The sequence below is a fragment of the Colossoma macropomum genome, unplaced genomic scaffold (genome assembly GCF_904425465.1).
Source record: "Colossoma macropomum unplaced genomic scaffold, Colossoma_macropomum, whole genome shotgun sequence".
Lineage (NCBI taxonomy): Eukaryota > Metazoa > Chordata > Actinopteri > Characiformes > Serrasalmidae > Colossoma > Colossoma macropomum.
In genome coordinates this window covers 42,925,011-42,937,146 of record NW_023494793.1, presented here as the reverse complement: position 1 = coordinate 42,937,146, position 12,136 = coordinate 42,925,011, and the positions used below count along the sequence as shown (strand labels likewise).

Here is a 12,136-nt window from a genome sequence, read left to right as displayed (position 1 = left end):
ATGGAGATCATCGTGATGACTCAGAGGTGCAGTGACAGGCCTGTAGACCGATACACCAGCACTACTGGCTGTTCAGCAGCCAGGGGAAGAAACTGTCTCGGAACCGGCCAGTTCTGGACTTTATGCATCTGTACCTCCTCCCGCTCGGCAGCTGTGAGATCAGACAGTGGCTTGGGTGGGTGGAGTCCTTTAGAATCCTCCTGGTCTTCCTGGTATAAATCCAGGAGGTTTGGGAGCTGGACCCCGGTGATGTGCTGGGCAGTCTGCACCACTCTCTGCAGAGCTTTCTGCTCAATGGCAGTGCAGTTTCCACACCAGGTGGTGATGGAGCTGTTAGAACGCTCTCCACAGTACATGTGTAGAAGGTTTCTGAGGATGCAGAGGTTCATGCCAAACCTCCTCAGCCACCTGAGGTAGAAGAGGTGCTGTTGTGCCTTCTTTACCACCCGTGTGGTTTGTTTGGCCCATGTCAGTTCCTCTGAGATGTGAAGACAGAGGAGCTCGAAGCTGCTGACCGTCTCTACAGTGGCTCTGTTGATGGTGATGGGGCTGTGCACTTTCTCTCACTTCCTGAAGTCAACCATGAGCTCCTTGGTCTTGCTGACATTGAGAGAGAGGTTGTGCTCCTGGCACCAGTGTGTCAGAAAGCTGACCTCTTCTCTGTAAGCCTCCTCGTTGTCACTGAACAGTTCCCGAACTCTCTGAACTCTCCCGAACTCTCTGAAACATCACGGAAATGAACTGAAACGAATTGGCACAGACAGCCTCTCTCGATCTCTTTCATTATTTAATATAAAGAAGGCAAAGCACTTACCTCAAAGCCAAGAAGCACTTTTCATTTTAATGCGTTTCTGCCCCTGATTTCAAACTGTGCAGACAGAAACCAGGCCTGGTCAGTCATGCTGCCATTTTTGAATGGAAAGTTTTGTTTGTCTGCAGGCAAAATAAATAGTTTATGTTTACAGAGTGACATGGATTTTTCCTTAAATATGAAGACACAGAAATCATGCCATTACCGTGGTACTGTTGCATCCATACTAGTCAGAGAAAAATTTGAGCTTTGCTCGTTTCCACACATGGTTCTGTGAACGTGTAAGCACTGAAAACCACATACATTATTATGTCAGCATGCTTAGTGTTAAGCTTAATTGACAAGCAAGCAAGTTGTCTACTTAGCAAAATTAGACGCTTTAAATTGGCATAAAGTGACCAAAAAGACCATCTAATTGTTAATCATGATTGTTCTGATGGTTCCAGCTGTCTTTCAGGTCAGCAGGTGGAAAAATCAACTAGAACTAGAAGTCCAAGTTCCGTTGGTTCCCTTTTGGGTCTGTTTTTAAGTTTTGAATGTGCAGTAAAAAGCACTGAATGTATTACTACACCTCACTGTTTTCATTGTTAAGTCCCATGTGTTACAGAATGTTTTCTGCTGTCTTTTATTATGTAATGTTATTTGTATTTGCCTCAGTCCCACTCATAAAAAAACAATTCACATTCTGTTTGTTGTGAAATAAACCTATGATGAAATAGCTGTGGGAAAAATAGTTATGATAGCTCTATTTCTGCAGAAATGCTTAGAAAACCGAATGCTTAAACCCTTAAAGGACCACGAGCCTGCCAGCGTTTTATTACGCACTTCTTTAACCTAAGAATAGCTCAGCCAGTTTGCACTGAAGTCCCTGTAGTTACTGAATAATAAGCGTTAGTATGTAATAAGCCTGTGATGTTAAGAGATTAACCAGTCTGCAGTGAACAGAACTGCTAGCCTCATCTTTCAAATACCATAACAATCTAACAACCAAGTGCCAAAAACCGTAAAACCGGAGTCTTCAGTGCTGCACTGATGGCCAGTTCAGGTTAAAGTAGGTTCGTCAGCAGTAGTTATTTAGTTGCTGAGTTAAACCGCTGAATGTTGTACATGTATTTGTGTCTGAGAGAATTTTAAACACTGTTTGTTTCGCTCAAACTCTGCACAGATTCAGAGCTCTGTTTCTTGTGTATTTATGTATTTGTTTGTTTGTTTGTTTTTGTTGGTTTCCTGTGGATTGTGGCTCCCTGCATCTGCCAGGAATGTTCTGGGGTAAACACATTTTCTTCATCACTCATGTGAATAGTGTCCCCCACCCTGCTCAGTCTATAGCGTGGATAAAACACCTCTCCCTCTGTTGGGCCTGTTTACTCTGAGCCACTTCATGCGTCTTGGGCTGATCAGATTTCTGTCATCGTAGAAAGGCCACTGCTGGAGGCGGTTTGAGATGCACCAGAGATGCCACTGAGCCGAGTGTAGTGTAGGGCAGGTACAACCTAACACAATAATTTAAAAATACTACTGCAAGAATTTCCACTGCTGGACTGAGAATAGTCCACCAACCAAAAATATCCAGCCAGCAGCGTCCTGTGGGCAGCGTCCTGTGACCACTGATGAAGGACTAGAGGATGACCAACACAAACTGTGCAGCAGATGAGCTATCGTCTCTGACTGTACATCTACAACGTGGACTGACAAGGTAGGAGTGTCTAATAGAGTGGACAGTGTTTAGAAACTCCAGCAGCACTGCTGTGTCTGATCCACTCGTACCAGCACAACACACGCTAACACACCACCACCACGTCAGTGTTACTGCAGTGCTGAGAATGATCCTCACCCAAATAGTACCTGCTCTGTGAGGGTCCATGGGGGTCCTGACCACTGAAGAACAGGGTAGAAGGGGGCTAACAAAGTATCAGAGAAACAGATGGACTACAGTCTGTAACTGTAGAACTACAAAGTGCACCTATATAGTAAGTGGAGCTGATAAAATGGACAATGAGTGTAGAAACAAGGAGGTGGTCACAATGTTATGCCTGATCGGTGTATATAAGTATGTGTATATATAATATATATATATATATATATATGTGTATATATATATATAATAAACAAGCCTCCCATCTCTGCTACAAATGAAATGTAAATGTTGTTTGAGTGGGAATGTTACAGCTTACCCCATAAACAGGGTTCATTTTCACAGACTGTCTGGAAAATTGATGCAAACACAATTACTTTAATACAATTCTGTGTGGTTTGAACCAGACAAGCTTTCTCCACCTACATAAAAATGTCTGCATCAAACTTAATATCATTAGGAAAAAGAGTCTGTGTCAAATGCAGATTTATTTTTGAGCAGAAAGTTAAAAAAAGCTTCTATCAAAACAATAGAATTTTAATATATTGACCGAGACGGGAGCGGCTGCTCCAGCGATTTATGCGCCACCTTCACTCCATAAAAGAGCAGAAAAGATGTAAAAGCGTTTAATTTAGCCGTTATTCCATTAACACTGACGATGTACCTTTCTGTCTGAATGCAGTGCGTCATTGGCATCGCCGTTATCTTATTCACAGCAGTCACTTCAGTGCATAAAATCAAACTTTTTTCTTGTAAATGTACATGTTCTGAGTTGTACACGTAAGACAGGACAGTAACACATCTGTCTGATTTTAGCCACAGCGAACAACGAGGGTGAAGTCAGCTTCCTATTCGCCAGTTTCTTGTTCAGATTGTCCCGTTCCACCTTAAATGGTGCAGCAGTTATATTCTGGCTCCTCAGGCATTGTAATAATAACTGCCGCACTATTTAAGGTGGAATGGGAAAATTCGAACAAGACGTGGCGAATAAGAAGCTGACTTGAGTTTCGTCAGAGAACACAAATAATCGCTTCTATGAGCGTCTCCATGCTTAAGAGACTCCCTTTCCACTGGATATGATGTGATAGTGTTTTTAGCAACAGGTTATTTTATATATATATATATATATATATATATATATATATATATATATTCTAAGGTTATTTTTATGGCTCGTTTTAAAGACGGTAAAAGGCACCGGAATCTTTACGGACACAGAAGCGAGCAGTCAGTAAAAATGACTAACATAGACTAACAAAATTGCACTATTTCAAGAATATCACACTCAGAAAGTGGGATAGGATTATATAACGGAGGGAACGCAGAGATCCAAACTCGTGTGTGTGATGTTTATGTAGATATGTCTGAGTGGTTAATGAGGCACAGAGAACCTGTTGATGTGATTGTTTTTCCTCTGGTTTTATATTAAGCTTATTCCATTAAATGGTCTATTCAGGATCTTCACTTCATGTAGTATTTATTTATTTACAGTGATGGTTAAAACTTTAGCTATGTAAGTTATATCATTCCTTAATCTGTGTAGATATTCATAATAGATTAACGTTAGAACCTTCTTACACAAAGCTAAGGTCAGATTCTTATTCTCCAGCTTCTTGTTCGAATTTTCCAGTTCCACCTTAAATGGTGCAGCTTCAGGCACCAGAAAGTGACTACTGCACCATTTAAGGTGGAACGGGAAAATTCGAACAAGAATCTGGCGAATAGGAAGCCAACATTAGCTCCGTCCTTTATTTTATTTTTATATGTATTAATATTAGAAGTGATTCACACATGATGGATTTGCTGATGTGTCTGATTGTGTTTCTCGCGCTAAAGTCGGTTTTTAACGTCAGGTGCAGACTGAATACTTTCCTGCTGGTCTGGACGGCTAATTAGCATGATCAGTTATTAAAGTAATAAAAGCTACCGAGAGCAGATCCGTGCAGCCTGGATTAATCTACGTCTGAGGATTATAACAAAACAAATAGGTATGTATATCTATGGTCCCGCCCCCTAAACTACCAGATCAGTGTTTGCTTGATGCACAGCTCCGCAGATTCGCACCACATGTAGAGCGCTGTGGTGCTCTGCAAGCTACACTTACCCAGGAACATCATCTCTGTGCCTTGACACACACATTTACCTGCATCTTCACAGAAGTTTGGGTTTCCTTCTGATGATTCCAGAAGATCATTCTTTGTATTTGCATATAAGACAGGAAAAGCTGCACAGACAGGTTTCTGTCTGTCTAACCATCTGTCTAGACGCATTTATGTGACTAAGTGTAAATGGATTGTGGCCAAGTCTCACCTGGACATTCTCCAGATATGAGATACATTAAGTGGCTCACAGTAAACAGGCTCTCTGAGTGTGTGTGTGTCCGTGAGTGACAGTCTGGACTCTGGAGTGTGACTCTGTGTGTGTTTCTGTATCAACCTGCAGGAATAATAAAGGGAGAGACATTAAAACCATTAAATCTCTCAGAGTGCTGCGGGTTCTCAGGCCCTTGAAGACCATTAAGAGGCTCCCCAAGCTGAAGGTAAAGCCACTCTGAGGCTGACATGAATATTTATAAAAAAAGAAACTCAACTTTAACAGAACTTTTAAGTAAATGTTATTCGTTTGATGTTCATTATCAAGACGCTGTGTGCATATTTATAATACGTTCCATCATTGTACAAAGTACAGATGTTGATTCTGAAAATGGAATTATATGCTGGGCATCTTGCTGTGTTGGATGTGACTCAGAACTGTTCTAAATGATTTGTAGTTTTGAGATGAAGTGAGTATGTAGCGTATAAATGACTCTGAATCACTAAGCTTTTCTCTTTTTGCTTTCCTCTTTTTAACTGAAGGCAGTGTTTGATTGTGTTGTGACGTCTCTGAAGAACGTCTTTAACATCCTCATCGTCTACAAGCTCTTCATGTTCATCTTTGCGGTCATCGCAGTCCAGCTTTTTAAAGGAAAGTTTTTCTACTGCACTGATGGATCCAAAGATACAGAGAAAGATTGCCAGTAGGTTTCCAGATAAAACACTGCAACATTAAAGCCACTAACACCGTTAACACCATTAACACCACCAAAGCCACTAACACCATTAACACCACCAAAGCCACTAAAGCCACTAACACCATTAACACCACTAAAGCCACTAACACCATTAACACCATTAACACCACCAAAGCCACTAAAGCCACTAACACCATTAACACCACTAAAGCCACTAACACCATTAACACCATTAACACCACCAAAGCCACTAACACCATTAACACCACCAAAGCCACTAAAGCCACTAACACCATTAACACCACTAAAGCCACTAACACCATTAACACCACCAAAGCCACTAACACCATTAACACCACTAAAGCCACTAACACCATTAACATCTCTATAAATAAAGTGTAATTCAGTGTAATTAATTTTTATAAATATACATACATCATCTAAACCGCTTATCCTTCTGGGTCGCGGTGGGGTGCTGGAGCCTATCCCAGCTGTCATTGGGCGGAAGGCAGGATACACCCTGGACAGGTCGCCAGTCCATCGGAGGGCAATTTTTTATAAATATTTATAACCATTTTTATAATGTCTTATGAATGCATAATAACATGTTATAAATGTGTTTATAGATCCTTACAAACGTGACATTCATAGAAAGTGTTACCAACATTTCTTCTTATGAACGGTTGGTGAATGAGGCCCACTGTGCATGTTCTGCAGAATGTCTCTCGCTCTGTTCTCCTGAATCTGGAGCTCTTGCTGTTGTGTTTGGACTGTTTTGTGTGGATCAGAGCTGTGTTGAGTCTTTATGACCAGGGTCTCGTGTTGTGTGTGTGTGTGTGTGTGTGTGTGTTAGGGGCTACTACATCGACTATGATAAAGATAAGAAGGAGGTGAAGAGGAGAGAGTGGAAGAGACATGAGTTTCACTATGATAACGTGGTCTGGGCTCTGCTGACCCTCTTCACCGTCTCCACTGGAGAAGGATGGCCCCAGTAAGTGTGTGTCCTGACCAGCAGGATTAACTCTAACCTCTCCTTTGCTGTGAAGCCCTGAAATTCATTGCTGTGCTGGGATAATCTGGTATTTAGCTGCTGTGTTCTTCCTTTTTTCTGACGTTGTTTGTTTGTTTGTTTGTATGTTTAGAGTCCTGCAGCACTCGGTGGACGTGACGGATGAAGACCAGGGTCCGAGCCGAGGGAACCGGATGGAAATGTCCATTTTTTACGTCATTTACTTTGTGGTTTTCCCCTTTTTCTTTGTGAATATATTCGTAGCCCTCATCATCATCACGTTCCAGGAGCAGGGTGATAAGATGATGGAGGAGTGCAGCCTGGAGAAGAACGAGGTACAACACACAGCGAGATCAGTGGCAGTGAGATAATTACCAAAACAAGGAGCGCTAAAACTAATCTTGAACATTTTTGTGGTTGCTTAGCAATGAAAACCTATCAGCATCTATAGGGAGTGGATGTGGCCCCCTGCACTGAGCAGCTTTCAGAGCTGAACAACAATGCTGTTTATGTTTTGAACTCTTTATGAACCCTCAGAACACACAGGGACCATTCAAACAGGCCGTTTATTATTTTAAATAAAAGTTTGATGTAATATGTAAACATTGTTAACATTTCAAAACATACCATTCAGTCTATATCAGGGGTCGGCAACATGCGAAGCTGCATGCGGATCTTTTACTGTCCTGTTTCGGCTCCACAGCAGAATTAGATTAGTAAGTAAAAATAAAATAATCCTCCTTTACAGTAAAATAAAGCTCTGCTGATCGTTCAACACAGTTTAACAATAAATGGTCTTAAACTCTGGAGTTAATGTAGAACTGCTAATTCACCCTTTAACCCTGAAGATCAGTACAGACTGCTGGTCACCATAGCAACATAGACAACAGTCTCGCCTAGCTAGTAGCTAACGAAACGGTAAAGAGAGAGATTTAAGACCGACATAATTTGGAGACGAATGGAGTTATTTGCATTTATAGTCACTCCAGCTGGTTTCATGATACGTTCAATCTGCAGTGACAAACTGATAAACACTAAAAAGTCATGAAGCTGAAGTTGCTTCTCATTCGAATTGTCCCGTTCCACCTTAAATGGTGCAGCAGTTACATTCTGGCACCTCAGACACCATTTAAGGTGGAACAGGAAAATTCAAACAGAAGCTGGTGAATGAGAAGCGACTTCATCCTCGTAAAAAGTCGAACGTTGAGACATTTTAGAAGAAACTGTTCTACTTTTGAAGAAAAGTTTCCTGCTGGAGATGCGAGAAAAGCGGCTATAGCTGAGCTAAAGCTTAAAGCAGAGCAAAGTAAGTCTGAGTTTCCTTTTATATTAATTTTTAGCCTAGCCTAGTAAATCAGCACATACTGAGGCGGATTTACAGCCAAGATGGTAAAATTATACTTCAATAAAATGGACACAAAATGTTGTGGCTCCCAAGGTGGATTGATTTTTGTTGAAAGGACAAAATGGCTCTACTTAACACTTGAGTTGTGACCCCTTGTTTTTATAGTCTATACACCAAAATTAAGCTTCAAAAACAGCCCATTTTTAATTCATTGTTGTTGTGATGTCACGAAAGTGAAAACATTCACATATATCCGCCCTTTCACACTGAAGTTATAAGGAGTGTTTCAATCTGGACTGGTTTTTGATTGAGTCACAGTACAGGACAGCCAGTCAGAACAGAGCTCGTTTACATATATTGGTCTTAAAGGTACAGTAACAACAATGGTCTGTTTAATTCTAAGGCATAAAGAGAAGCCATGTAAGTTTTTCCAGAATAAAATAATACAAATCTATGATGTTTGTGTGATTATACGCACAAAAACCCAGTCATAGTTTATTTTTACATGGCCATTTTCCAAGCTATCTTTTTGTTAAGGCGCCTTTAAGACTGATATATGTATATAAGCTCTGTTCTGATTGGCTGAAACACTCCTTGTAACTTCAGTGTGAGTGGGTGGGGCTAAACTGCTGTAGGCTGAATAGGTGGATATAACAATCAAAGAATTCACCATCAGACCTATGAACTACTGTGTCATCTGTTTCTGCGTGTATTTTAAAGACAGTTGGTCAGTGTACATTACCTAAGATGATGTCCTTGTTGTGTGTTTGTCTTTAAACAGCTTGTTTTAATGTAATCAGTGATTGCACCTGTTCTTTCTTGCCCAGAGAGCTTGCATTGACTTTGCCATCAGTGCCAAACCCTTGACCCGCTACATGCCCCAGAACCGCCACACCCTCCAGTACCGTCTGTGGCACTTTGTGGTTTCGCCTTCGTTTGAGTACACTGTGCTGACCATGATAGCCCTCAACACCATCGTCCTCATGATGAAGGTATGAAATGCTCTGAGAGAAACAAGGAGGTGCATTTGAAATGATTTGCCACGTGAATCTGGTCAGTGTAGTGAAACTGTTGATCCTTTACAGTGAAACACACAACGTTTAAATTATACAGATAAACTCTATTATCTACACTTTTAAAAATAAAGGTGCTAAAAACAATCTGCGATGCTATAGAAGGACGTCTTTTGGTTCCTTAAAGAAACCGTTTTTGTAAATGAGAACCTCCACGTATTTTGAAGATTGGCTAGAGTGGCTAATGTTGGAGCTAACAGTTTAACATTAGATTAGAGGAAGTCGTCGTCTTCTACAAGAGGAAACTGTTTCCTGCTCAGTGATTGATGTGATAACATATTGGCAAATTGAAAATTGTGCACATTAGATTTTTTGATGAACCTTTCCTTAAATGAAGCGCTGAGTACACTCTCAGAAATAAAGGTCCTAAACTGTCACTGGGTCAGTTCCCCTCTTGTCACTGGGGTGGAACCCTCAAGGGTCCATCTCAGTACCTTTAGTCAGGGAACATAACTGAACCATAATCCACTGAAATGATATGTTCTAAGCTGTACTGACTCCACGCACCCCGTCTCGTCTCCAGGCTTTTATTTTACAAATCGAGTCAAGTCAAATTTATTTATATAGCGCCTTTTACAGCAGATGTTGTCACAAAGCAGCTTTACAGAGAATCCGGGTCCGCGAACCCAGTGAGCAAGCCTTGGTGACAGTGGCAAGGAAAAACTCCCTCAACAGGAGGAAGAAACCTTGAGAGGAACCAGACTCAAAAGGGGAACCCATCCTCCTCTGGTCGACACCGGATAACAGCACAGACACAAAACAGTATAAGTGGATACAGTTTAACACCACTGTGCAGAGCGCCGGCCGCATCTCGGGTCAGACCCTCTTAGGACGGGCAGCCGCTCAGCTCAGGGAAAGAGGGGGGGAGGGGGGAGGGGGAGGGGGGGCATAGTTAGGAAAACAAATTAACCAAAGGCTCGACTAAACAGGTAAGTTTTTAGCCTAGACTTAAAGATGGAGGCTGTGTCTGAGTCCCGAACACAGATTGGTAGGCTGTTCCAAAGCTAGGGGGCGTGGTATGAAAAGGCTCCTCCCCCTGACATAACTTTATTCATTCTGGGTACTAATAATGAGCAGCACCTTGTGGTCTAAGTGGGCGTGTCGGTTGATAATAGGAAATAAGGTCACTGAGGTACTGAGGATCAAGGCCATTCAGAGCTTTATACGCCAGCAGAAGAATCTTGTACTCAATGCAGAATTTAACTGGCAGCCAATGTAAGGTACACAAAACTGGGCTAATGTGGTCGAATTTCCTCCTTTAGCTCAGAACTCTGGCTGCAGCGTTCTGGACTAACTGAAGCTTGTTAAGGTTTTAGCTGGAACAATCAGAAAGCAGAGCGTTACAGTAATCTAACCTGGACGTGATACAGTTCTGTTTAAAACATTCAGTTATGAAAAGGTACAAATACGAACTTTTCACCTGGAAAAACTTATTTAAGGTTCACAGTCAGACCTTAAAACCACTGTTGGAGCTTTGAGGGAACATTTACACTGTTTGTACCTTGATGAACGAAAAGTGTACCTGAACAGAACCTTTATTTCTAACAGTGTAGTCAAACAAAGTATTGGATGAAAACTACAAAAACAAAAATTCTGGGTTTCCTTGCGGAGAAGTTTGGAAATGGTTAAACAAACTGCTTATTGTATTAATTTTATTTATTCTAACATTTGTGTTTTTCTGAGTAAGTGAACGCTCACTGCCCAAATAAAGCACTTTTTAACTGTAATTTTCTCAGGTGCCTAGATACTTTACGGTGTACTCTATGTTGTTGCATAGTATTGTATGTTTTTGTATTATACCCCCACCCTTCTCTCTCTCTCTCTCTCCTCTCTCGCAGTACCACCAGGCTCCTGAGCTTTATGATACGGCGCTGAAACACCTGAACACGGCGTTCACCGTCCTGTTCTCTGTGGAGTGTGTTCTCAAGATTTTGGCGTTTGGTTTTATGGTGAATAGTTTTCAACACACACAAACACACACACTGGACAAATGACAGCATAATTCATTATAGCTGCTTTGAAACAGGTCTTAAACTTCACTAGCCAGGTTGTCTGCTCCAAGGTAGTGGGACTTATAGAAAAATGTCGGAAAAAAATGTCCCAGATTTTTGTTGCAAATATGAATTACTTGAACTACATAACATATCGCTGCTGTCGGAAGAAAACCTCGTATCTCCGTTTTTGTTCATTTTTCAGTTTTTGACATAATTTGAAAGTGCCTGTTGTCCTTCACATTGTTTTAAAATTTAATGAAGAATGGAGCAAAGGAAGTGGCTCAAAATGACTTGGATAAAAGTCTGGTTCCATTGACTTACATTAAAAGTAAAGTCGTTTTTTTCCTTCTCCTGTAAAGTTACCGTTTTGGAGATACGAGGTTTTCTTCTGAGTAACATACAGCGCTATACACTCAAGTTCACCTTTATGAATGTTTATTCACTGTCAACACAAACCACCACTACTGTACTGCTGTTTGAAATATAAATTATGACAATAATTATTGTTATTTTTAATAGTAGTAGTAGTATAAAATATACATGTTTAGTAATCACATTTAGTGTTCAATTAAACCTACAACAGTGTAATTCTAAGGGGCTTTTATTGTGATAACAGCGGCGTTCCTGCTGAATGTTCACTTGACTGTCCAATCGTTATCTTTTCTTGTTAAAGGAGAGCAGCTGAATCTGCTTTCTCACTGAATTTGTTTGATAATTCCATTCATTTCTTAATTCTGACACACTGAGTCAACAGCTGTGTCCTGAATGAATCCAGTGAGGCAGATTTAAGTAGCTAACGGTCTAAAATAGAATAATAGCTAAGTTAGTTACAGTGAAATTCGAGTCTGGGTGCCGCATTTATGCTGCATCAGGTTTTTGTTTGAATGGTTCCTCTTGCATGCAGCGCTCTGTTTTTGGCTCCAACACCAAAATCATCAGTCTAAGCTGATTTCCTAGAGCTAATGCTGGGGAACCACAGTGTCTGGTGGGTCAGATGTACCGGTCAGATGTGAATGATTTGCCACGGAAAATGAAAAAT

General features: G+C 41.0%; 1 protein-coding gene across 1 annotated transcript in view; it reads left to right on the top strand.

Moving 5' to 3' along the window:
• LOC118814116 (voltage-dependent R-type calcium channel subunit alpha-1E) overlaps positions 1 to 12,136 on the top strand; it is a 162,726-nt gene that overhangs the window by 115,331 nt on the left and 35,259 nt on the right. The window contains exons 25-31 of the mRNA XM_036579777.1: positions 2,069 to 2,080; positions 5,109 to 5,205; positions 5,522 to 5,682; positions 6,530 to 6,667; positions 6,819 to 7,020; positions 8,858 to 9,022; positions 10,942 to 11,052. Of these exons, the coding sequence (XP_036435670.1) occupies positions 2,069 to 2,080; positions 5,109 to 5,205; positions 5,522 to 5,682; positions 6,530 to 6,667; positions 6,819 to 7,020; positions 8,858 to 9,022; positions 10,942 to 11,052 (886 nt within the window). The remainder of the gene's footprint in view (positions 1 to 2,068; positions 2,081 to 5,108; positions 5,206 to 5,521; positions 5,683 to 6,529; positions 6,668 to 6,818; positions 7,021 to 8,857; positions 9,023 to 10,941; positions 11,053 to 12,136) is intronic.